This window comes from Ursus arctos, unplaced genomic scaffold (genome assembly GCF_023065955.2).
Source record: "Ursus arctos isolate Adak ecotype North America unplaced genomic scaffold, UrsArc2.0 scaffold_10, whole genome shotgun sequence".
Taxonomy (NCBI): Eukaryota; Metazoa; Chordata; class Mammalia; order Carnivora; family Ursidae; genus Ursus; species Ursus arctos.
In genome coordinates this window covers 58,959,634-58,986,518 of record NW_026622764.1, presented here as the reverse complement: position 1 = coordinate 58,986,518, position 26,885 = coordinate 58,959,634, and the positions used below count along the sequence as shown (strand labels likewise).

The 26,885-nt window shown below is 49.7% G+C and overlaps 2 protein-coding genes across 4 annotated transcripts in view; one reads left to right on the top strand and one right to left on the bottom strand.

The window, feature by feature from the left end:
• The window catches only part of DHRS12 (dehydrogenase/reductase 12), a 34,735-nt gene extending 15,576 nt beyond the window's left edge, over positions 1-19,159 (top strand). Inside the window, 5 exon segments of the mRNA XM_048215569.2 lie at positions 13,256-13,331; positions 13,704-13,808; positions 15,286-15,340; positions 16,737-16,894; positions 18,976-19,159. Of these exon segments, the coding sequence (XP_048071526.1) occupies positions 13,256-13,331; positions 13,704-13,808; positions 15,286-15,340; positions 16,737-16,894; positions 18,976-19,083 (502 nt within the window). The 3' untranslated portion in view covers positions 19,084-19,159.
• A 1,187-nt stretch (positions 19,160-20,346) lies between these two features.
• WDFY2 (WD repeat and FYVE domain containing 2) overlaps positions 20,347-26,885 on the bottom strand; it is a 173,873-nt gene continuing 167,334 nt past the window's right edge. For 2 of the 3 annotated variants that reach the window (XM_044381793.3, XM_057308912.1), the window contains exon 12: positions 20,347-26,709. In XM_044381793.3, the coding sequence (XP_044237728.1) occupies positions 26,680-26,709 (30 nt within the window). In that variant the 3' untranslated portion in view covers positions 20,347-26,679. The remainder of the gene's footprint in view (positions 26,710-26,885) is intronic. The other variant, XR_006408846.3, reaches the window with a different exon arrangement.

Here is a 26,885-nt window from a genome sequence, read left to right as displayed (position 1 = left end):
AGCTGCTCTGGGTAGATTCGTGGGTAGATGCACTTTGGAGGCGAAGTGATCTCGTGAGACAGATTCTGTTTGGTTGCTGTTCTCACCCCTGTGTTTTGGGTGTTCTCAAATCATAGACACTCTGCCTGTTAGCACGCAGTGGCATTAAGCGTCCGTGCGGAGGGAAGACAGATGGGAGGGGAGGGGAGGCCGGGCTAAGTGCTCTGCTGGCGGCTTGCCACAGCCCGAGCGTTAGCCGATTAAACTCACCACATCTAAGCCTCGCTCACACCCCAGGACACAAGACGAGGACACTGACTCTACCTCCTCCAGGACAGCTGCGTCATCAACTCATTGACTGTAATAAATAGGCAGTGGTGCCTGAGCTCTTTGGCGGAAGGTGGGGGAGCTCAGTGTAGGTCATTCTGGAAGGACGTACATCAGTGTACAGTAAGTGTTCTGTGGCTTGACATTCTGTGATTTGAAGCTCCCTGCTCACTGGCATATCCCCACACGCAGGGAAAACTGCTGTTTAAGGCAGGGACTCAAGGTCCAGAAACATCATCATCATCATCACAGCACACACTGAGCACTTTCAATGTATCAGGGGTTGCATGAAGTATATTTTGGGGTCACTTCATTCAATCCTCATAACAACTTCACAGATTCTCCAGACAAGGAACCTGAGGGTCAGAAGTACTCGGAAAGCAGTCTGTGACTCACCTTACTAAACAAAGGACAACTAAATTATAGTTGGTGCATTTTTTAGTACAGGGTCGTATCTGTCAGTTATTGCTATGTAACAAACAGCTCTGCAATCTCAGAGACATGCAATAACAAGCACGTGTTTTTTGCTGACTCCTGCCGGTCTGCTGGGCTAATCTCAGCTGGGTTTTGAGGGTGTCTCAAAGCAGCAGGTTGGAGCCAGAGTATGTTCCAAACGTCTGACATCTTCCTTAGACCATTAGGCTGACCAGGGTATGTTCCCATGGCGATGGCAGAGATCCAAACATGCAAGTGCATCTCAACCCCCTGCTGCCTTCACATCTGCTAACATCCAGTTGGCCAGTGCAAGGCACTTCATAGAGCCCCAAACCAGAAGTTAGGGAGCATACTCCTCCCGTGGGGGTGGGGCAGAGAGGGTGAATATTGTCCACGATAATCTTCCACAAGCTCTGTTTCATTACATTCTAGTTCTTTGGAAATAGGTAATCTGAGCTTGATGTGGTAACTACTTATGAATCAAAATATTTAAGAACAAAATACTTTATTTGTTCAGTAAATGTGCAGAGATCCCCTACTGTCTGCCAGACACTGTGGTCAGTGATGAGGACTCAGAAACGGAAGGGATTCCTGGTCTAGTGGGAGAATTAGACACATAAACGATTTCGGTAACCATACGGTAGGTTCTCTTTTTATCCATGAAGGCATCTAGGGTGCAAGGCCTCAGAGGAAAGCAAAGAAGACTACTTCCGGGGTAGAATGTTCCCTTAGACACTGCACGTGTGTGGTACTGGGCAGTCTTTCCAGAATCTCTACCCTGAGCTTTAGCCTGTGCCATTTTGCTTCAAAGACCTCCTTCCAGCACACAAACCTTCCGCTTCCCAGAGAGGCGCAGAATGTGGGAAATAGTAAGTACTGCAGAAATGTCAGCTAGCACGGTTTTAACAACCAAACCTCTTAACTTGGAATTGAAGGCCTTTGTTGTAGTACCTCCCCGACCTGTCCAAACAAATTTCCTATTTTTTTCCCTACGTGGATCCTTTACCAGGCAGTCCGTTATTTTTGGAATACGCCACTAACAGTTATGTCTCCATGCTTTTGTCCCTGCTGCTCCTCCGCCTGGAACGTCCTCCACCTGGTTAACTTTCACTTCTCCGTGACTCAACCGGGCACACCCCCCACGCGGAGCTTGGCCTGGTGCTCCTCCTCTCAGCTCCCACAATGCCCTTCGTGAGCCTGTGGCAGCACGTTAGGAATTGCTTGTTGACTGGTTTCTTGCGCAGAGCAGGGAAACTCGAGGGCAGACACTGCCTGGCCACTAGGAGGCGCTCAATCTGTGCTCAGGTCCTCCAGCCATTTGACTAAGCACAACGCTTAAACCTCTCCACGCCTCATGTTCCCATTTTATAAAATGCAGATAATGATACTTTTATAGGCTAGGGGTAAGGTTTAAAGAAAAGACTGTAAGTTATTTACCCAAAGGAGATCACTCATGTTCACACAAAAACAGGCACATGAATGATTAAGCTGCTTTGTTTTTATTCATAGTCACCCCAAACTAGAAACAACCCAGCTGTCCTTCGGCTGGTGAATAGACAAACTGTGGTCTTTCCACACAACGGAATGCTATTCGGCAATAAAAAGGAACAAAATATTGATGTAAGCAACAATGTGGATGAATCTTGAATGAACTGGCAAAAGTCAAGCCAGACCCAAAAGGATACATATTGTATGATTCCATTTACATGACGTTCTGGAAAAGGTGAACCTATAGGGACTGAGAACAAACACATCAGTGATTGCAGGGTGGTTGGGTGGGAGGAGGGATGACGACGAAGGGAATGGGTGACTGTGAGAAAATATTTGGGAGGAACGAACTGTTCTGAATCATGCCATAGTCTAGCGCTGTTACCCAACCCCATGCATTTACAAAAACTCACACCTGTACACACGCACACAGATGCAGTTTTACTGTGTGTAAAAAATTATAAACAACAGGAGTTGACCCTAGAACAACATAGGTTCAGACTGCACTGGTCCACTTAGCGTGGATGTTTTTCAAAAACTACAGTACTATAAATGTACTTTCTCTTCCTTATGATCTTCTTAATAATGTGTTCTTTTTTTCTAACTCTATTATTAGAATATAGTATATAATACATATTTAAATACGTGTTATTTGACTGTTTATGTTATTAGTTAAGTCTTCCGGACAACAGTAGGCTGTTAGTAGTTAAGTTTTAGGAGGAGTCAAAATTATACACAGATTTTTTTTTTAAGAATTTACTTATTTATTTTAGAGAGACCAGGAGAAGCAGAGAGAGAGGGAGGGGGAGAATCCCAATCAAACTCTGTGCTGAGTGCCGAGCCCGATGAGGGGCTTGATCTCACAGCCCTGAGATCATGACCTGTGCCAAAAACAAGAGTTGGACACTTAACCCACTGAGCCACCCAGCGCCCCTATACACAGATTTTTGACTGCATGGGGGCTGGTGCCCCTGACCCTGCATGGTTCAAGGGTCAACTGTGTGTGTTCGTATTTGTATATATGAGAGAAAAAAGGAAGAAAACGTCGTAACTTTCAGCACAATGTCTGGCATGCAGTAAATCCATTTCTTAGTGAGAAGGGGATTATTTATTACAGTTGTTTTTTTGGTGACTTTTCTTAGTATTCAATGAGCTCCTAGAACAGGAGGACTGTATTTTCTTCAGCTTTGAGCACGGATCACCCCGCACATGCCTGATAGTAGCAGGTGTTCAGAAGCATCAGTTGGTGAGGAATAATGCAGAGGCACCTTTCGTGCTGTGCTGTGCAGAGGTGGGGGCGGTCACTTCCTGCCCCGCCTGCTCCAAGGACAGCGGGGTGCACAATGGCTGGTGAAGGAGAAAACAGCAAACTTTCAGTCTAGGAGAGCCTCTTATCCCCAAATTTTATATTTCCCGAGAGCCATATGGTTCTGGGCAAAGTTGGGAAGGGGACAATAGTCACAAAAGATGACCAGCCAGCCCTAGTGCTTCACTGGGGTTCCTATTGTTTCTCCACTCTCATCATTATCCTAGAATTTTCTCTGCACTGCCTTTCCCCTAAGATGCCACTGAAAAGGAAGGAGAGAGGAGGATGGAGAAGGAGAGGGCCACCATCCAGCTACATCAGAGGTCTTCCTGAGGTTTCCTTTTACCATTTTTCTGGACTCCAAGGTGCCCAGATTCTTCTGATCTCTTCAGAAAATCCAATGAATGGATGCTAGAGTATTATCTAGGCCCCAGCAAGGCCAGTATGGTCTCAGCATCATTCCACATTCTGGACCATTCCTCGTTCCCTCCCTTATTCCTCCGCTCTTCCCTCCCTCTAAACATCTGTCTCTTTTCTCTCATTCCCTTAGGTCACACTACTTTCTGGGTCCCCGCTCACAGCTAAGCAAACCAAGGGATCTGGGCTCATCTTAGCAGATGCCATCTTAGGACTTGGATGTGGGGGTGGGGTCTGGCAGGAGGCATTTATTCAAGATCACCTTTTTTTTTTCTAATCATAAAACAGATGAGTATTCACTTAGAAAATGGGGAAATAAAAATATACAAGAGTAATAAAAAAAAAAACTCTCCTGTAATTCCATCATTAAGAAATAACCACTGTTAACATTTTTGGTTTATTTTCTCTAAGCCTTTTTCTATGCATGTCCCCTATTCCACTTTGGAACCACACTGTATAAATCATGCTGAGTTGTATGTTTTTCCCACTTAACATTATATTTTAAATATTTTCTCACATCATTTAATATCCTTTAAAATGTCACTTCTTTTTAGAATGATTCTATTGGATGAATGTTCCATAATTTATTTAATTAACTCCCTATTGCAGGATATTTAGCTTGTTCCTAGTTTCTCGCTATTGAAAATGACTCCATGATAAATGCTTTTGTACACACATTTTTGTTTACATCTTTGGTCCTTGCCTTAGGATGGGTCCCTAGCTGTGAAATTACAGAGACCCGGTGTGTGAGCATTTTTAAGACTTTGATACATATTAACCAAATCACTCTCCAGAAAAATTATAACAATTTATATTCCTATCAGCACTAGGAGTGGTTTTTTTTTTTTTTTCACTTCCTCTGGTTCTCAAGTGAGTGATCTTTGCAAAACTGATGGATGACCTATGACATCTTATTTTCCTGTGCATTTCTTGGTTACTAGTGATATTGAAGTTGGTGGTAGTTTATTGGCCATTTGTATTTCTTTTGCTAATTGCTTGTTCATGTCCCTTGCCCATTTTTCTATTGAGATCGTTATCTCTTAAACTTTCTTATATAAGCCTTCTTTGGCACATTTACTGCAAGTCCTCCCCCTGCCCAAGTTTGGCAAATTCCTTTTTAGTTTTGTTTTTGATGTTTTGGTTTGCCACACAGAAGTTTAAAATTTTTATGTAGTCAGGCTACATATTTATCATTAAGACTGATTTATTCACTTTTATGATTGAAAAAATCCCATTATTCTAAATAATTACATTTCCCCTCTATTTTCTTATAACATTTTCTCAGCTTTTTAATGCATCCAGAAGTCATTTTGGAATAGGGTAGGTAAGGAGCCTTTCTTTTTATTTCTTTCTCTTTCATACTCTCTCCCTTATATTCTTTTTTTTTTAAGATTTATTTATTTGAGAGAGAGAGTGTGTGTGTATGTGAGCATGGGGGGAGGGGCAGAGGGCGAGGGAGAAAGAGAATCTCAAGGAGACTCCCCACTGAGCAGGTAGCCTGACACAGGGCTTGATCCCACAACTCTGAGATCATGACCTGAGCCAAAATCAAGAGTCAGAAACTTAACTGACTGAGGCACCCACGTGCCCCTCTCCCTTGTATTCTTAATAAACAGTGTCACACAGCACTGCTTACTTATTCCTTACGCTTTCCTTTCTTTGAGTTGTGATGCCATCTTTATTGTATACCAAATTCTCATTAAGTTGCTTCTCGTTCTGAGCTCTAGTCTGTTCCACCGATCTATTAAATATTATGTCAAGACCACACTATTCTAATTATTCACAGTACATTTTAATATCTTCTAGGGCAAGCCCCAGCTCATTACTTGTCTCATCCTTAAGACATTTTAACCCACAGAATTGGTAGGTTGGGGTGGGGAGGCAGATTTTAGACAACAGAGGAGACCAGTGGGGTCTGAAGCTCCTGAAACCACACATAGGATCACCCCCACCTCCACATTCAGAAGAGTTCTGGAGCCCTGGGTGAGGCTCTGGAGAGTTCGGTCTGGCCCTTCTAAGGAGAAAGAATGAATGAATCCAAAAGTCAGAGATCATTTGCCCAGTGGCTTTTGGTTTCCTTCCAGCCAGCAAGGCTGCTTTGGATGAGGCACAAAAGCCTCCCAGAGTTGAGCTCCTGGCCACGTTGTTCCTGAGCCCCCCATCTGCCCCAGGGGTGTGGTCTGGGCTGCTGTGACACTCAGGGCAGGGCTGAGCCCTCTCTGGGCTTTGCTGGGATGGCTCCTCTGGTCTCCCTGCCCCATCTGGAAAGTCGGTGTTGTGCCTAGAACTCCTCCTGGCCTGTGGGCCCAGGGCCTCATCTTATTACCTGGCTGGGATCCAGCAGGTGTTTTTAAAGGAGTGTTATTCACAGCAGTTCTACCTGGCCCTCATTTGGGGGAATTTAAAAAAACAAAATCCCAATTAAGCACCTTTATGCTTTTAATGAGCAGAGGTCCCAGTGCCCACACTTCGGTTCTCCCTGCTGTAAAGCAGTTTCTCTCATTGTGTCCCAAGAGTGGTAAGCAAGAGCCTCCCTCAGATGTGACAGCAGGGAGAAAATTCCGTCATCTTGCCCCAGAAACACTGGTTTTGCTGGTGCACCGTGAGGGTTGGACCTTGGGTGGCCTGGGGAGGACGAGAAAGGGACAGCGTTTTCACTTCTGTGTGAGTGACATGGAGTCTTAGGGCAACTGACCAGGGCTCTCCCCTCCCCTCCTCGGGTGGATCCTTCCCATTAGCATTCATAAATGTCCGCTTCCCTGTCTAAAAATGACAAGAGCAATAACTTTGCTAGACTCCACCTTATGGTGACTAGCAGTCTGAATTTCCCCAGGACTAAGTGGATTCCCAGCATGGAGGACTTTTAGTACCAACACTAGGGGAGTGCTGGGCGAGCTGGGAGGAGTCCCTGTTCCACGCTCTGCTCTGTCTTCCTCCTCTCCTTCCCAGCCGGCTTCTATCTCCCCTTCCTCACTTCCTGCTCACTCGGCAACCACTCCATCCTGGTTTTCTCTCCAACCATTGATGACTCTTGCTAAGGTCACCTGTGACCCTTGTGTTGCCAAACCCAGAGGATGTGCCTCCATTCCCAGCCCGCCTGACCCCCAGCAGCACTTGACATGGCTGTCGGGGCTCACTGGGAGCGCTGTCTGCATAGACCCTGTGATTCCACTCCTGAGTCATGGCGCCTCCTGTCCTGGTTCCGTCCTCCGCAAGCTCTTGAGCTGGCTGCAGTTTCTCTGCGTGACCTAGAAATGCTGCAGTCCCACCCAGCCCAGTCCTGGCCTCCTCCCTTCTCCCCCTGCACTCTGTGAGGTTCTCACCCCTGCGTGCAGCCCCACATGTCTGCCATCACTGGCTCTGGCTCCCAAAGGTCTCCATGTAGCCCAGGTCTCTCTTCTGAGCTCCAAGCTTGTATCTCAAATGCCTCCTACTGAGCTTGTCCAAAATTCGGCTCTCGGTCTTCCTCACCAATCTGCTCCTCCTCTAGTTGAGTCCACCTCAGTAGACGACATGACTGTCCACCCACTTGCTCATCCTTGACGCCTCCCCTTCCTCGCCTCCTGTACGTAGCTGATCTGAAGCAGCCTTCGTCACATGCCTCCAGCCTGTCTGCTTCTCTTTATCTCCACACTACCACTGCCCAAGCACCCCGTCACTGCGACAGAATGTATATACAAGGGCTCTCAGTGTCCTCTCGTGCCCCGCCCACCCTGCACCGTGGCTTCCTCCATAAAGCTGACAGAGTGATCCTTAAAAATGCAAATCTGTTTCCTTCTGCTTGAAATCAGCCCTTGGTGTCATTAAAGCTCAGAGGCATTGGCCTTGGCCTTCCAGCCTCACCCAGCCTGACCCTCGGCCTTGCCTACAGCTTTGCTCTGGAACACCGTCCTCCCTGCTGTCCCAAGCCCCTCCCACCCTTTCCGCTTCTTCCTGCCACCCCTCTAAATCTTAGATGCCATCTCATTGCTAATGTGGACCCCATTCCACCCCCACGTGCTCATAACAGTGTGCACACACTCTTCCGCCACAGTACTTAGCTGAACAGTGAGTGTGGGTTAATTACGTAACAACCTGCTTCATGCCCGTCCGTGCCCGGCGAACGCATGACGGCAGGGGGTCTCACTGTACCCTTCATGCTTCGCTCTGGGGCTGGCATTTGGCAGAGGCCCTTGGTAAACACTTGCTGAATGAATGGAACTGGATAGGGAGGAAGAGTTGAGGCTGGGGGCAAAGGGAAAAATCTGACTCCCTCTCACCACTGTCTGACCCCCAAACCAAGATTACCCCATAAAAGGCTGATGATTCAGATGCTTCCTAATGCCTCATTTTCTGTAGGAACCCATGCTACTGGCTTCCCCAGGTGATATGATCTTGGAAACGGTGTTTATATAACTTGTAAGGTCAGTGCGTGAGGCCCCCAGGATCCCTATGGGATGTTCCGTTACTGCACGAATGGAGAAGTACCAAACGGGATTCCCCAGTGCACGTGTCTGCTCCTTTAAAATCTACACCAGTAACTTTCCAGAGTCAGAGTGACAGTTTTTGCAAGCTGGCTTGGAAGGTTTCTGAACATACCCATCAGTTGTCCTATGCTAAAATGTAAAACTTACAATATATTTTTCTCATCAAGCAATAATTAACTTTAATGCTATTCAAATATATTAAACTCGAGATATTTTATGATTTTAGGAGCACCATGGATTTTTTTTATTGAGGTATAATTGACATATACCATTATATTAGTTTCATGTTTAATGAATTTAATATTTGGTTGGGAATGTGGTTTTAGTAATACTTTAAGAGAGCTGCACATCTCTCCTTCAACATCACCCGGACATGACACAGTTTTACCTCCCTTCCTAATTAGCTTGTATAGAGAGATTTGCTTCAAGTCATGTACCCATGTAATAAAGGTCCTTGTTGCCATATTTAGAAGACTGTGTCCAACATAAATTCCACTCCCAAATCTCTTTCTTATAATGAACCTCCATCAACATAATGAGTTCCTTGGAAGGAAGGCATTGTGTAAATTAAAAATACTAATGAGTCATAATGATAATGAATTATTTTCCCTATTACTGGGAGCAGGACTAACCTTGGGCACATTTTCCAATAGCTGAAGGTGCCTTCCCTACACCCAGGATTGCCCTCCCCTGGGAGCCCGTTCTCTAAAATCTCATCTTCTTCCTCTTCCTCTTCCTCTTCTTCTTCCTCTTATTTTCCTCCTCCTCCCCCTCCTCCTCCTCCTCCTCCTCCTCCTCCTCCTCCTCCTTCTTCTTCTTCTTCTTCCTCTTCTTCTTCCTCTTCCTCTTCTTCTTCTTTTCCTTCTTCTCCTTCTCCTTCTCCTTCTTCTACCTCAGGCCAAGCAGCTTTCTGCTTAATTCGGTTGCGAATCCAGGATGGTGACAGGCTTTGGGGGAGGAGAATGACACCGACTCGTGTTAACAACAGGCCTGTGATGGGATCTGTATGAGTGCGGCAAAGAGCCCCTGGTGCCAAGTTCATCCTCAGGGAATGGTGGCATGCAGACAATGGGATGCATTCCCCCTCTCTCGGCACCGGTGTGGCCTGGGACTCAATGCGGTTTAACGAGTCAAGAAAAGGGAGATTTGCCATTTGTTTTCCACTTTGTTTGCACTTGCTGGGAACTGGGATAAGTCACCAAACCTCTCTGGGATGCTCGATTCCAATTCTTTTAATACAAAAAATTTACACACTCACACACATACATACACACATTACTTACATATTTTTACGTTATTCTTTTAGCAGATTATTATTGTGTTTCTCTTTGCTGGCCTGAAAAGACTCTGAAGGTGCACGGGCAGGGCCTCTGAAACCTGGCTGGGAGGCACAAGGATTATAAACCACTAGTGGCCAGAAAAAAAGATGCTTCGGCTCCTTCTCAGGGAGGAGAAATGCGCGCTGAGTGCGAAGAGCTACACAGCTTCTCTGTGATGAAGAAGCTGGTGACCTAGGAGGCAGAAAGCACGCAGAAGCCAATGATAGCTCAGATCTGCTCCTTTGGGAGGTGAGTGGGCGTGCGCAAAGGGCAGGAAAGGCCTGTTTTGTGGATGTGGGATGAAGGCGATTTTAAAAAGATAGAAAAACCCCTGGAGGGCCTGTTGTTGAAAACTGTGCTGTTTCTCCAGGAGTTTCTAAAAAAGCACCTACCACTTGGCTGTGCCCTGGAGGAGAGTTTTGGCGGGATGGATGGCAGCCAATCCTTCTGCAGGTGACTCTGCTAACATTTAAATCAGTACAGGTGTGTTCTCGTAGGGGCTGACGAAGGAAACGGAACACACGACCACCTCCCGGGTAAGGGGCGGAGGTACAGAAGGGCTCCCCGGCTCTCATCCATCCAAGGCCAGGAGAGAGGAGGTGTGCCCAGGCAGTCCGGGAGAGCGAGCCCAGCCCTCTGCCTCACTGGGTGTGGGCAGCTGGGCCTCCCAGAGGAGGGGGCTGCAGGCCTGCTGTGTGGGTCCTCCTCCTAGAGTTCATTTCCTTTACTCAGGGGTCATTTCTGACAATCCATCATGGCAGGCCGATGGGGCAGATAGCTTTTGGCAGAAGTCCTTTCTGCTTCTCGCAAATTAAATCACAGAGAGAGCCACGGGCAGTGAATGCAAAGAAGGTGTTCAAGGCCACTGGATGGAGGGGAATAGCTGTTGGAGACCAAGTGTTCATGAGACTTCAAAATCCACATATAATAACAAGGCAGTCCCCTCCAAAAATAAATTGGGACGTGGTCAACTAAGAAGGCTGTCTGGGATGAAAGTCAAAATTCAGAATTACAAATAATGATACAGAAATGAAATAACAACAGACATGCACTGAGAGCTTCCCAGGCCACATGTGCATTTTTCTCTTGCTGCAACCCCTCTGATCCTTGGCGGGGGCTGGCCAGCTCTGATGTTCCTTTTAACAAGTAAAGAAACCAAGGCTGGAATTGCCACAGTGACTTGCCCACAGTCACACGGCTGGTAGATGCTCAGAGCCAGGCTCGGGGCGCCACTCCCCCGCCCCCGGGACCCTGTCGGTCGTTCCAGGCTCTCCTACTGGCTCGGGTGCTGAGCCAGGCGCTGGCAGAGGTGGGTGGAGCTGGCCGAGCAGAAATTCCCAGCAGCGGCCCAGAAAAGAGCCCAGGGCCCTGCCACTTGGAATCCTTGCTTGTTTCCCACTTCACGTTAAAAAAAATACAGACAGGGAGCCCAGGTGGCTCAGTCGACTAAGTGCCAGACTCTTGGTTTTGGCTCAGGTCGTGATCTCATGGGTCATGGGATTGAGCCCCAGGTCAGGCTCCTCGCTCAGCGGGGAGTCTGCTTGAAAAATTCTCTCTCTCTGCTCCTCCCCCTGTGAGCACGTTCATGCATGCTCTCTCTGTCTCTCGAAATAAATACATGTTTAAAAAATAATAAAAAATAAATAAAAAATAAAAAAATACAGAAAGGCATGAGGGCATACAAATAATAGTTCCACCACTCAAAGATAAGCATTTTAAACATTTTAGTGCACCAAAATATCATCCTTGGAGATATTTCCTGTTTTGCAAAAAAATGGGATTCTGTTGTTCTTGCTGTGTTGTAACTTCTTATTCTGTATATTGTGAATATTTCTCCAGGTCAAATACACTTCAACAGTATTTTTCTCATTTTGTTAAAAATGTTACATATACATATATATATATATGTATATGTTTTCTGATAACAGAAATAACCATAGAATTATACGCTCATTGTAAAATATTCTAATTCAAATCGTGCAGAAATGGAGAGCAAAGGAAGCCAATGCTTCACTTTATCCCACCCTTGGGACATAGCAGTATTGCTAAATTTCTTATTTCCTCCTCGTACTTTTCTGTGCTCAGACCAGACGCAAGAAACAGACGTGTGTTTATCAGCGTCCCCACACCGTGGGCTCGTAGGCCGTGCTGCAGTTGGCATCTCCCCTCCCTATGGCGTGGACACCTCTTCCTCTCTGCACAGGAGGCTCTCGGGTATCTTTGCTCCCGTCCTGGGAGAGGAAAGTCTCGCAGGACCAGAGAAGCAAGCAGGAGCATCACCGAGTTAGTCCCAGCACTTGGATTTGAACACCGTCTGGGCTGGTGGGGGGGGGGGGGGAGACTGCAGTGCAGGGGGCCGCTAACCGCTCCTGCAGCACCACCTGCCCGCCCCTCCTCGGGGCCACTGCGAGGCTGGGCCCCACAGCGCAGTTCCCGCCGCCCTCACAGAGCGCTCTGCTTCCTCGGATGTGCCTGTTGTCACCACGGCCCCTTCCCTGCGCTGGAGGAAGAACAAGACCCCAGAGCAATGAGCTGACCTCTTGGGAGGTTTTGTGGGTTTGATTTTGTTCCTGGTGGGAAGCCAGTGGTCCTACATTTGCTGCCCCAAGTGTCCTAAGGTGGCATGCTGTCCACATCCACGGGGAAAGCCAAATTCTGTCCAGTGGGCCCATGGACCTTCTCTCTGGTCACCTGAGAGGAGCTGGTGACGGCCGGGAGGTCAAGATGAGGGTCAGCCTGGTGCTTCTTCCTCAGGACACACGTACTTAAGGAGCTCCTGACCCGTGGACTGGGATTCCCGAATGCTCATTGGGGAGGTAGAGACTTCCTGGAAGCCTGTTCCAAACAGCACCTTCGCCTCCCCTACTCTCACCTCCTGGCATGGCCGGGCGGCTGCGGCCCACACATGGCCCACGGATCCCCTGTGGGAAGGGAGGCAGAACCACACACGAGCTGTGTGAGACACCCCAGCCCTCACGGAAGGCTTGTCCCGATGTCATCCGAGAGTTGGCAGAGCATCTGAAGAGCGGGGCGGCTGTGGAAGGCATTCAGATCGGGGCGGGTGGTGCATTTCCCAGAGGACATGCTGCTCAGATGGGAGGGGACAGGCGAATGGAGCCGGTTCTCTCCTAATGGGTTAAAATGACCCAAATCAGGGGCGCCTGCGTGGCTCAGTCGGTTAAGCGTCTGCCTTCGGCTCAGGACATGATCCCGGGGTCCTGGGATGGAACCCCGCATCAGGCTCCCTGCTCAGCGGGAAGCCTGCTTCTCCCTCTCCCTCTGCCTGCTGCTCCCCTTACTTGTGCGCACTCTCTCTCTCTCTCTCTCAGTGTCAAATAAATAGAATCCTTTTTAAAAATTAAAATAAAATGACCCAAATCAGAGAAATCAGGAAGAAGGCAGTTTACAGAGGCTGCCTTTTCTCTGCCATGGTGGGCAGACGAATGACCACTCCACCCACCCCTGATGTCCATGTCCTCATTCCTGGAACCAACGAATATGTCCCTTTTCCACGGCAGAAAGCGACCGTGCCAAAGTGACTACGTTCATGATACTGAGGCAGGGAGAGTACCCTGGATTATCCAGGCGGCTCCGGTATAAGACAAGGGTTGTTATAAGAGGAAGGCAGGAGAGGCAGAGGCAGAGGAGAGATGTGCGGCTGGAAGAAGAGGTCATCGGGGTGGTGCAGCCACAAACCAAGGAAAGCAAGTGGCCTCTGGAAGCCAGAGAAGGCAAGGCACAGATTCTCCCCTCGAACCTCCAGAAGGAACAGCCCTGCTGACGCCTTGCTTTCAGACCTCTGACTTCCGGAGCTTCGAGAGAATGCGTCTGCGCTGCTTTAAGCCACTAGGTTTGTGGTCATTTGTTCCACCGCCACCAAGAAAATTAATACACTGCTTGACAGGGAAGAGGGATGGGAGGGTATTGTGAATTTTTGTTTATGAATTTCTATTCTATTTATTGCAGATAACAGTCTCCTAGGGAGGAATGTTGGTTCAGAAATGGAGTACCCATGATGTACAATCAGGAAGGACAGCACTTAATGGAACTAGGGTCTATGCACAAAATAAGGTAAGTGACAGGGTTTTTCAAGACTGCATTTTATTAATTTACCACATGGGCTCTTTTCCCAAAAAAAGGCTGATTCTGGGATACACGTTAATTTGGATCTTAGCAGTTGACAGCAGCACCTGGAACGTTCCCTGGTCAAGAGGGAGTCCTCCTCTCGAGGGGCCAGTCATGGCTGTGCTCAGACTGGGAGGTGGGGGTGCGGGTGGGGGAGGGGCTTCGTCATGCTCCTGGGAGAAGCCACAAAAGCTGCGCCTCTCTTCTTGGTGTTTCTCAGGCCCACCCACAAAGAAACTGGGGAGGGCTGGTAACCCCCCGAACAGGAGGATGCCCAGCAGAGGTGCCCTTGCCCTGCATAGCTCGGAGGGAACACGGATGGCTGGAGGTCACTCCTCTCTCCTGTGGGTGGCCCTCGGCTCACTGGTGACAGATGCCACAGGACCACCTCTGGGTTCCCTGGGCTCACTGTGAAGGGCATGCACAGTCCATTCTGGAAGAATGAAAGGCAAAGGTCCAGATCTCTTACCTGGTCCTAAGTATAGTCATACCGCCATATGTCAGCGTGTCACAGCTTTCTCTAAAATTCCGATCTAGAACTTCCTCATTGATACTCTTGCCCTTAAACTCACCCCGTGGGGCTCCCTCGTTGTGTGTGAAGCTGTCAGCGCCCAACAGCTTCCCTGTTGTTGGTGTTGACTGTCTCTGAAGGCTGCCTTGCACGGCGCCCCCCCACCTCTGCCCTCTGTGCCCCCTGACTATGCCCCACTTTTGCTCACTGACTTGCAGACCAATCCTGGTGGTTTATTTCCCATGACTCAAAATCCTGACGTTCCCAAGAGCCACCTATCTTTACAATTTCCGCAGGGGGCGTGAGAATAAACCACTCGCTCATCAAAGCGGCCCGCACGGAGTTGTTTGCAAAGCACCAGCAAGCCGCCCCGCGGATGGGCGATCGCCGCGCTGCAGCTGAGGCTCACGTGGGGTGGGGGCGGCGTGTTCCCAGCGTCTCCGGTAAGGGTCCCACACTCTCAGGCAGGGGTTAATTCACTTATTAATGGACACGTGTTCAGTGCCAGCCTGCGCTGGGGGCCGGAGCCACAGCAGCCAGCCGGGCGGCCCCAGCCCTCACCCAGAGTGCGAGCAGCAAAGAACGGACGGGCACGACCCACCGGGGAAAGGGGCGCTAATTTCACGGGCAGGGGCTCGGGAGGCCCCAGGCAGCATGCAGGGAGCTCTCCTGCATCGTCACCGGCGTTCTCTTGTGCTCCTTCCTCCTCCTGAGGAGGGGTCGGGGTGCAGCAGTGGGTGCCACTGAGATGCCCATGAAGACTTGATCCGGAGGACCGGGAAGTCAAGGGCGAGATCTGTGCACACTGCTGTCCCCCGCGGGGCTGGACGGGGCTTGCTCTGTGTGCCCCCAGCCAGCTCCCTTGCCTCGCACCATCGCACGCCTTCCCTCTCGCGTTGCGCCCTGGTGCAGAGGCAGCGGGCGCTGCTGATGGAGCGGGGGGCCCGAGGGCACCCGGCCATCCAGGGCTCGTCATGACGGGGAGGTCGCAGCCTTTAATTTCCATGCGGCTTACAGTTCATCTAAAAATATCTGAGCAGCCACACGACTGACTCTCCCCAGGAATGACCTAAAACCCGCGTAATGAGGACTGGGGAATTGCTTCATTTCCATTTAAGAGGGGCACGTTGGGACTAGAAAGGGAGAAGCCTCATCTTCAGAGGCATGGCTTGTGTTTCCAGATTGCCTTGTGCACGGCCTGGTGGAGGGGGGTGGTGCTGGGGTGGGCACACAGCTGGGGTGCCCCCTCCCCTGCTAGCCCTCCTGACTACCGCGGCCTGGTGGCAGAGGGGGCTGGTAAATGCAGGCACTCCATGTCCGAGAGGCATGAGCAGGGGCCCAGGGAAGTCAGTGGGAGACGGCTGCGGACCTGGGGACAGGGTCAGGCCACCTCACCCCTACCCAGGTTTCTAGAAATAATGTATGCAAAGGTAAATAATAATCCCTAAGGAGACAACCAGAATTATCTGGAAGCCTGTTGGAAGAGCATGGAAGGGGAGGAGAGCTCTCAGGGTTCTGCCCTTCCCAACTCTATGAGGGGCTTTTGAAGAGAAGAGACCTCCTTCCCAAACAAGGGAACTAAACCCAGCCGCGGTCACAGCAGACACCCCACCCCCAGACACTGGAGGGGCTGCCTGGCTACAATGCGTGTGTCCTCACCACCCCCGTGAGGCGGGCACTGCGGTCACCCTGTTTACAGGCAGGGAACCAAGCACAGAGGCTACCATCCCGGAGGGGCCCCCTCCACAGCATTTGGGGAGCAATCTCTCCATCGCTGTCCCCTTTCCGAAAGCCAGTTTGTGAGAAGCCTGCCATTTGGATAGATACCCTTGGAGTTCATCCTAAGAAATAATTAAAGATCTGGAAAACGAGGCTGCTCGTCACAGCACTAGTGAGAGAGGGAGGTGATAAATTACGGAACACCTGTACAAGGAATCTGTTCAAACCTGCAAACTCTGCCGTAGATAAATGTCTGTGGGAGAGGAAAATTGTCTGCACTGTATCATTAAATGAAGAGATCCGGTTCCAAAACCGTACGCGCCTTTATGATCTGATTTTTGCCACGCCCACACCCCCAGCAAAAGGCGGGCGTCGGTGCCGTGAAGCGTCCCACGGAGACCTGGCTGGGAGGCTTGGCACGGATTCGCCCTGTGATGCGGATCTGAGGAAGCTTTGCATATCCTGTTCTAAATGCAGAGGGGATGTTCTCAGGGAGGCGCACACATCGGGACAGACTCAGGCCGGGCGCGCTGGGACACTGGCTTCTCAGTTCTTTTCCCTTCCTAAGGGAGACGTGTTGGGCTCTCGCCGCCCATGAGCGCCATCAGGCCACGGAGAGGCCCCCGGCTGCTTTATCCTCCCAGGGACGTCACCTGACGACTCCACCACCAACCTGTGTGCTCCCAAAATCTATGCTAGCAAGCCCACCGCCCGGATCTGCAGCGTGCCATCTGTCGCCCACAGGTCACAGAGCATCGACGGGGCTCTGGGTGCGGGCTGCCCTCCATCTGTGGACTTGGAGGCCTGAGGGGGGCTGGGCAGCGGCCTGAGCACATGGATGCTTGGCCTCCACGAGGCTTCAGATGCCTTCTCTGTGCTCATCAGTATTTCCTCATTCTTCCATAATAAACAAGTAAGCATTGCTTCCATAAAAAGAAGAGAGAAGTTTATTTTTTAATTAAAAAAATTAGGTCCCCAGATTATATGATCCTTTCTATTACTAACATCCTCTGATCTCATTACAGCTCTCGAATGTTTACTCTGGCTTCCTTTCCTTCGTTGGCTTCACAAGAGAACGATTTTGGTTCCCAGTGTGCTCACTGCAGAGACACTGTGGTCCCTGAGGTCTGTGGTCAAACAGGGGTATAGCCTGCAGCCAGCCCTGGGGACTGGGGGGTGGGGTGACCCTAGGTGAGGAACCTCTGTGTAGCCCGGCCCGGCATGGGGTGGGAGGACGAAGCGGAGCGGCTTGGCACAGTTAGTGAAGCTTTTCCCTCCTTACTGTATTCCTCCCTGAAAAGAAGAAAGCGCTTCAGCAATCCAAGAACCCATCAGCCAGGGGCCTCAGAGAGGCCAGACTCATCGGAGCGGGGCAGCTAACCCAGGAGAGGGGAGCCTGAGTGTTTAATCCCCCTTGGCCTCCAGTGTGGCTCTCCCAGCATTGGAGGGAGACCCGGTGTCTTAGCATGCAGAGGGGCGAAGGACTCTGCAGGGGACCTTGCTCTTAGGGGATGGGCTGGCATGGGTGCCCATGTCCCAGAGCCTGGAGGACACAGGACCCAACACACTCCCAGGCTCGGGTGAGCAGCACTTTGCACCCAGGCCAAGGCACGACACCTCAGGGGCTTTGTAAGAAGAATCTCTGGAACTCGAGCGGCTTGGCTGGACGCTGTTTTGAAGGAGAGAGAGAGGAGTGTACGATCACATTCCTTTGTATTATTTATTAATGGTACTGGTATTAAAAGAAGCGAAGCACACACAATGTCTTCACTTGAGAATGCTGTCCGTGTCTCCGTCCTTCCTTCTCACGACTGTGAGGCTGTCAGTAGGGGGGTTCCACGCCAGGTTCAAGGGCAGGTGTGCTCTGGGGCGCAGGGGGGTGGACGGCGTGCTGTGGCCGGCCTCGTGTCCACCACCCGCACACCTCAGCAGAAGAGGACTTCCTGCCTGTGAACCCTTTCTCTAACTCGGGCGGGGGGCCTCTCGAGGTGGACCCTCCCCTCCATGAAACTCAGGGTAGGTGGGATTGTTCCCCTTCCCCCATGATTGTGCCCAGGCTTTGCCTGTTGGGGTGGGTTTTGTCAAGTGCCTCGCTGATCTTACACCCCCCGTTTTTTCCCCATCTTTCTGAACTCAGTGGGTCCCTGGAGAACAGAGGTCCTCGGGTTGTGATCCCTGTCATCAGAGTCCTGGGCGAGGCCCCACGGGCCCTGGGTAAAGGTGATTGCCCCTGGGAGGTGAAAGGTCACCTGGGAAGCTGACCAAACCCCAGGGAACGGAGTCTGTCCAAAGCAGCAACGCGAAGCGAGTTAGCCGTGACTCTGCTTTTCTGTTTCTGGCGGCCGTTATCTGTTAAGGTTTCTTTCTCTATCTGGGCAGAGCCCCGAGGGGCAGGCTCTGGGAGAGGAGGCGGGCTGGGAGGAGAGGGCACCAGAGAACCCTCGACCCCGGGGGGAAGCCGGGGTCTTCTCTTGGGGTCTTGCTCCATGACAGAGAACCACCCTCGCTTGAGCTGTCAGGAGGCCCTGCTGACCCATGGCAGTGAGGAGGGTCGCCTCTCTCCCCTGGCTACCACCGGCCGGCTCTTGAACACAATCTCACGCCCACCGTCCGCAGGCCCACCCAGCCACACCCCTGTCTGGAGACCCTCCCTCGGCCTCTGCACGGTGTCTGAGTCCTGTTCTCCCCTGCTCGGTCTCCCTCCTGCAGCACGTCAGGACCCTCATCCGTGTGGACCCTAGAGGGCGGTGGGGGGGAACCTGACGCCTGTGTGGGCCCCCGGCAGGTGTCGGTGACCTGACTGATCTGGGGCCCTCATGGCCGCAGGCAGAGGCCAGTCGGGGAGCGGCCCTTCTCACAGCTGTGTGTTCCCCTCCCTGTTAGATCAGAAACCATTCCACATACTTGCCTCTTGCTAGAACATCCTCCTCACTGGCCGAAGAGGAGAACTGAACAGGAATCCTGGAGGAGCTGGCTGGGGGGTTAAAGTGAGCCAGGCCAGGCCCAGCTCGGGGCCAGAGAAGGTACAGACCAAGGGCCGGTGAACAGACTCCACTTTTGCATCCTCCTAAAGATGCCACTGTAACTATGAGGAACCTCGGTGGACTGGGAATTTTTAAGATAAATATGACCGGGGCCAGGAACAAGCCAACCTCCATCTTCTGTAGGAGGTTTTTTTCCCCTCCTGTATCAATCTCTCATTTGAGAATGTGGTTTTCTTAAACATTCTGTGTTCAAGATCACCCCACATCGCTGGTTTGAGGGAAGCAGGGTGGGAGCAGGGAGATGTGCGAATGGGCGGTGCGCCTCTGTACTCGACAGGGCCTCATGAGGCCTTTGTCGCAAGTCCCGTGTGGCCCTAGGTGCAGAGCATGATTATGGACAGTGCACATTTACATAAACAAATTACATCTGCTTAAGATTAGGAGTGGCTTCAATAATGCACCTGGCATTCTGGTGCTAGTCTGAAACAACTTCTAAATTACACCATTTTACCTCCTAATGACTGCAAAGTTGTAGCAAAATCAACGAACAGATTAAGGAATGTCTACATACATTCCTGGTGTTCAAAGCGGAACAGCCCTCACTCATCATCCAGAGCGGAGGAAAACCCAGGTGGGCAGTTCCTCGGAGGGGCTCAGATCTAGGCTGTCAGCCAAGGAGCCCCACGCAAGGGGTTCTTCTGGCTGCACCTGCCCGGAAAGGGCAGTGAGTATCGGCGCCATTTGACTGCATCCCTCCTTTTCTGAACAAAGTGGGGCCTCTGGAGTGCGGGGTGTGGGTGGGCTGTGTTGGCACAAAGGGGCTGAGAGGGAGAGGGGTCACAGGGGTTTGAAGGGCACCCCAGCTCCCCGACTCACTGGCTGTTCAATGCCGTGCAACCCGTTGTTTTCTTCTCATCTGTTTTCCTATCCACAAAATGGGGTTCCTGAGTTTTTAGAGAGGCTTTTCCTAGCTGCATTTGCCCTGAAGTCCTTCCTCCTCAGCTGGAAAGTGTACTAACTGCGGTTAGAGCAGACTTACGTGAAAGATAAAGAAAATAAACAGGACTACATGGCCACAGCCCATTTGCTGTGCACAGAGTCTGGGGCACATGGGGGCTCACCAGACTGTGGCTCTCCCTGGGGTCTAGACAGTCAGGGGCAGGAGCGGCCCGGACACTTACCTTCCCTCCCACAGTTAACACCAAAGCAGGACTGCTGGCGTGTGTGTGTTTCAGCCTGATGACAACAGTGATGGGACCAGAGCTGCAGGAAGGTTTCCACAGAGATTTATTTTAAACCGTGGAGGCAACTTTGCGTCGAGAGTCTTTTACATTGGTAATGGCCACAGGCATGTTTCAGTTAGAGGGAACACAGTGAGAAAGTGAGCAGAGTTTAAAAACATTCACAACACCCAGCAGCATTTGAACGTAGAACCGGATACAGGCATTTTAACATTATAAGAAGGTCTTGCTCGGTCCCCCGTATCAGTCAGGAAGTCAACGTCAATGTCTCCAATGACAGAGAGCCTGGTGATGCCCGAAGGTTCTGCTAGAACCGCATGTGAGAAATCTGTTCCAGCTTCAGGCTCATGACATTCTCAACCTGACCCCTTGGGGAAGCTCATTTCAAAAAGAAAGAAAAAGATATCCATGAAGTAACATGCCTGCTGCAGCCAGGTTCTACGGGGGCCCGAGACGGACGGCGTGCAGCATGGAAGAGTCCGTTGCCCTGGTTAGGAACAGCGGTAGGTAGGCAGGCACGAACGGAGGGCTAGCACCTTCCCCAGTGTCCAGTTAATAACAGTTTTTGTACTTTTCATATAAAGATTTTCTTTTGCAAAATGACAGTACATGAAAAAAAGTCATTTAAAAAGCAAGGCAAATGGCGTCCAACACAAATATATGAAGAGTACCGTGGTTGCCAGTGACACAAGTGTTTGGTCTATACTTCATACAGGCGGATGCTACGGGCCTAAGGCTGCCATCTATTCAAATGGGAGAAAAACACGTGCATGTAAATGAAACATGTTTTGCAAACCATTTTCCCTTTTTGTATTAGAGTTCACCCTCTTCTGATTCCCAGAGAACCAAGAGAAAAAAGACCTTTAAACCAACCTATGGTTCCCTGACACTTTCTCTCCCAAGAAAAGTCAGCTATCGTTTTTGAGTCACAAAGGTGAACATTTGAGGTATCTTATTTTTAATGAGATGGTACCATGATCAACCTCCACCTTCACCATCTCCTCCAGACCTCTAGATGGAAAAATGCAGAGAGCAATTTCCTTGACCTGACAGAAGACAACGACCTTCCGATACACTCCTGTCTGTCTGCGTGAAGTCAGCCACTAGTCCAAAAGTAAACATTCGTGGAATCACAGGATCGCAGGACCGGAAGGGGTCTCAAGAATGATCATCCAATTCAGTTCCTCCTCCAAGCTTTAGCTGCCCTCCCACGTCTCTGACAAGGGACTAGCTACCGTCTGTTCGAACATTCCCTGGCATGCGAAACACAAAGGAGGAATCCCACTCCAATTCTGGACAGATGATATTTTTAGAGACTGCTTTTGTGTGTTAGGCCTAAATAGGTTTCTCAGTGGAAAGGATCATGTTTAAAGGCTAAATTACAAACTAAAACCCTCAAGCGTTAGTATGTATATAATTCTCGGTTGTGAAGTTGAGCTAAAGTTGAAAAATGACTACGGATATTCCTGAATTAAGTAATGGACATAGAACACTTGGGCAGTGAAAGAAAAAGGCAAATGGATGGAATGGCAAGACCCAGAAAGTGCCAAGCCCCGTGGGGGGATGCTGAGACACCCCTGCGGGGCAGAGCCAGGTCTTGGAGGGGGCGCTGCCTGAGCCCTCTTCACGGTCTCCGACCTGAGAAAAATGTTCCCTTCCACGTGGCAAGAGGCACGACGATGAGGATTTATCACGTTCTCCACACTGTACTGAGAAGACCCATGACTTGCAAGAACGATTTCGAGGCGGCAGGGAAATGGAGGATGGCCGCCTGCTTATGCACCAAAGGGCTTGGCTCTGCATATTCCTGTGATGCCACAGTTGTCTAGAACAGTCTCCTACCACCCGTCATAGTCTTTCCTTTTTCAAAGGGGAGCAGCGGAGCCTGGCCCACCTGTGTCATATGGGAATTAGCACGTAAGTTCTCCCAGGCCTAGTCCACGCATGTGGGGGCCTCCAGCTCTACCTCATGGCCTCCGGAGAGTTCAAAATTAGTTACCATGGGTCATTTTAAGATAACCATCCCAGGTCTTTCTAAAGGAAAAAACCCAAAAAACTCAAGATACTAACCTCAGTCAGCTGCAGGAAACTGACTCTCAAACTCCGGAGTGAACCCCTCGTGGTGCACCATGTGCAGCCTCCCTCTGAGGTCACGGGCCACCCCGCATAGCTCCCCCTCCCCCCCACAGCGACAATAGCTCAGGCCCCAGGACTACAGCCGAGCACTTGATACTTTCTGGCAACTCCAGATCACTCGTGGCCCCGTGTACCAGGCTGATGCCAGCTCGCAGGCCTTTGCTTCTGCTTCAGCAGCCTGCAAGTCATTTCCCTACTGGACTCACTCCAACTGCACCTTTAACCCTCGGCTCAGAAGTCCTTTCTGCAGGGCGGCGGGCACCCTGTGCGCAGCTCCCGGGGTGGGCCCTGTGCACACTTCTATCACAGAATGGACCCCATGGGACCGAAATGACCCATCCACTCCCCCGTGTGGCCTCTGCCCGGGCCAGGGAATGGGCCCCGACCCCAGGGCCTAGTTCAAAGCCTGGCTTGGGGCAGACGCTCCACAAATGGCTGAAGGGGGCTACGCTCTCGAGGCTCATCTAGAGAACTCCGTGTTTACCATGGACTTAATTTCTGTGTTTCCCAACCAACTGGCTAGATAGCCACTGTCCGTTAAAACTAACCATTATTTTAAAGGAGAGAAAAAGACTGTTTTGGCAAAGTGTTTTCTTTTACTTTAAAACCTGTATCTTAGTAAACATGATCCCTTATATATAATTAAACTACGAAAAGGCAAAGTCAAAGGAATCTCATTTAATGAGTATTTATGTCCGGTAACTTTGGTACAGTTTAGAGCTATCCCTTTACCTAAAAGTCAATGTCCAGGCTTTAAAAATTGATTAATGTTAAGCAAAAATAAATTATGCGTTTCAAAAATGAATCTCAAACCACGAAAAGGTGATGTCCCCTAAGAAAGGCAAAGGCTGTAGGCTCAGAGACTCACTCAAGGCCGGTCTTCAGACAAACAGGGGAAGACGAATTTTCAGTGCCCTCAGATTTCCATCTGGATTTTGTTGCTGAGGGGGAGGGTTCATGAGGAAGAGTGTAGGAAGTTTCTGTTTATCAAGACCTGCAAGGATTGCCTCATTAGTACCCACCCACTGAGAAACAGGGGCCAAAAGCAGTGTCAGATTCACCTACAAGAGGATCAGGCCTGGTTCCCGAGAGCTGCCTAGGGGTCACCCCTCCTAGTCATGCCATTAGTAGTTAATGTCCAAAAGCACATGTTCCTTGAAAACTCTTCCTGTAGATTCTCCTGTTGACACCTCAGCTATATCCGACTGCCTGGTATGACCAAATGTTTTCTGCTTGGAACATTCTAGATCTCTGAAGATCCCTTCCAGTTTTGTGAGTTTATGATTCCTTGAATAATTGAAACAATCAAATAAGAAATACATCATTGACTGACCTCATATAAAAAGACATGCAATTCCAAGTACTTAATTTAAAACCACCTTTGCTACTGCGGACACAAACCCAGTCCGTGACAGGTTCCAGTAACATCATTTCTTTGGAGAAACCGAGAGCACGTGATTGGTTTTATCCTACCAATTGCAGAGCAAGTCTGTGCATGAGATGTGCAGTCCACGTTAGGCATTACTTGCCAGAACGGCTGAAGTAACAGAGCAAAAATATATGTAAAGTGCAATTCCAAGAGGGCAAAACAAGAACTATGACAGTGAACCCAGCCAGGAGAAAAGTCACGTGCTGGTGCCAGCTTTCACTCCTATGAGTGAAGCCTCCAGTCCAGAAAATGCTGGGAAGACACCCGACACCAGCCTCTCTCCCTCCATGAGTTACACAAAATGGTGGAGACACTCATCCCAAAACTCAAGAATTCACAGTATCACAAACACAACACCGTTCGTCTGCTAAGTACTTCTTAACAAATTCAAGCACCCACACAGATAAGGAGAAAGAAAAGGGCAGAGCAGTGGATACTATGACGTGTCTGTGGTTTTTGATCATGACTCTCCTCACCAATGAGGTGGCAAGTGGTGTCAACCTCTGAGTGGCTCTGTGGGCTGGGGAACAGCCACGCCACGAGGGAGACGGCTGCAGTGAAGTGCGGGGACATCAGCTTCCCCGGTGGGGTGTGAGCTCCTCCAGACCGAACTCAGATCCACATCAGGCTCGCTGGGCGCTGACCTACTGCTTCCAACTGACACCGTCTCCCTCTCTGCATACGGGCCACGCTCCGAAATTCGGGAAGGGGAAACAGAGCAGTTCCTTTCGATTACTCGTTTCCAACACAGGGTTCTCTGTTAGGTACAACTTAGTACGTGGCTCCAAGTTCCAGTAGTAAACCATAAAATAGATATTTGAATATTTTAAATTGCATTCCCTTTTTAAAGCTCTCTCACAATCATGCAGACAAGATCAGCTGAGTTCTAACAGCTTTGACTGATGGCAGGCAAGGATGGTGCAGAAGGGGACAGCGAAGTGACAAGTGGTAACTGCCTCCGTGCGTGTGCGTGTACATGCGCGTACGACCTTAGAGTGTGGTCACACGAGCTGACCTGATGTCTCAGATGACGGCTGCCATGTACCATGGCTGCCCGGGGCCCACCCACTGGCCCTGCTTCCCCGTGCTGCGGCAACACAGCCGTCTCCAGGAAGCCCCAGCCCCGGGGACACACGGGTCAAGGGGGTCTTCAGAGAATGGGACTATGGCAGCCGAGGATGGCGGGTAGTCCTTTTCCCAGTTGGAAAGAAAAGTAATGAATAATTGTGAGGGAAAAAAATGGCTTTCCAAAAAAAAAAAAAAAAATAGGGAGCATTTCAAACACCACCGTCAAAAACCTGTCAAATCGGAAGTGAACAAGATAACGTGGACGGCTTGGAGAGTGAAGGGCGAGTAACTGAACTGTTTCTCTACAGGGCTTAATTTAACCTGGGGATCCTCAAGAGACTCAGGGCTCCCCTGACGCCCCTGACAGGTGAGGGTGGATGAGGTGGGACGTGTAAAGTGCACACGATGGGACAGGCTCACGGCACACGCCTGCTGCCAACAGGTGAAAATAAGATTTCTAAAAAGGACTTCAATATCCCGAGTTGAGTCACTACACACAAGAATATTTCACTTTATCAAGTTTGACTGGATTCCCTTAAAATTAGAATTCTTCGGGTTCGTTTTCTAAAGCCCTCTTTTTTCTTTTCTTTTTTTTAACATTCCCATCCGGAGCACAGTATGAGCCATAGGACTCAGTACCTTTCATGTCTCAGATCGCACAGCTTTAGTATGAAAGTGTGCAACGTGTTCTGCTAAAATACATGAAGATAAAAATCTTTAAATATCTAGTTTCTCAAGGGGAAGAAAATACAGATGGTGAGGAGTAGAGCAGGATATAATCTCGCAGGAAGGAGCACATTCAAATTCAGAGGTGACGTCGTGTGGACAAACACATCTTAAAGATGCTTTTTTCTGAAGGACATGGGGTTTGGGGTTTTTTTTTGTTGGGTTAGTTTTGAATACTGTAAACGAGGAAGAGCTGTGTGAATCACAGGAAAACATAAAAGGCTCAGAAGGCTCCAACTGAATGAGAAACGATCCAGGCACTGAGAGCTGGAGCCCTGAGTTACAATCACTTGCTTCTGTGACCACAGTGGTCACATCGCTTTCTCACAGCAGAGACAGAAAACTGAGGCAGAAGCATAAGGTCACGTCTACGCGGCCCGCACAGGAATGAGTTAGACATTCCAAATGGATTACTTTTCAGGTGATTCAAGAAGCCGGTTGGAAAACCCACATGAACGGTTTTCTGAACGTCTCAGCGGAAGAGGAGGTCTGTGAAAGCAGAAACACTGAGAATAAAGAGTGTAAATATAAACACATACACAGGAGAACATGACACGGAGGGGACGTGACACAGAGAGAGGAAAAGGAGGCCGACCACAGAATACGTGCCCAAGTGAAGGAAACATGGAAACGACTTTGTAACGACCAAAAATACCCCGAACAGATGCCTCCGTTCTCTCTCCAACACACGAAGCAACGACGAGAAGGAAGTGAGAAACACATACAAATTAAACACCCCACACAGAGTTTTCAGTATGCTCAAAACAAGGTAGCACAGCCAGAGTGTATAAACCATTTGTTAAAAAAATATCTTCTTTTCTATTGTATGAACAGGTTGGAAGAGTCCCCTCGCCAGTGTCCACTCACTAGCTCCCATGCCAACTCAGCCCGGCCCGCGAGTTTCTCTCCGACTCTCACACGTCTGCTGACAGCTCCAGTAACGATGTGGATTCCGACAACCGTTTCTTGAGTAAATACTATCTTTCTGACGCATGCGGTGTCATCAAGACACGACTGGGGTCATATCCCATAACTGCGGGAAGGAAGAGAAAATACAGGACGAACTGAAATTCCATTGTGTTGAGGCTCAACAGTCCTTATGACTGAATACAAGTGAGCTTTTTAATTTGCCAAGCAACTAAGTACGACACTAACATGATTTCTAAAGCTACAAAATGGTATTTTGCCATGAAAATGTTTAACACAGAC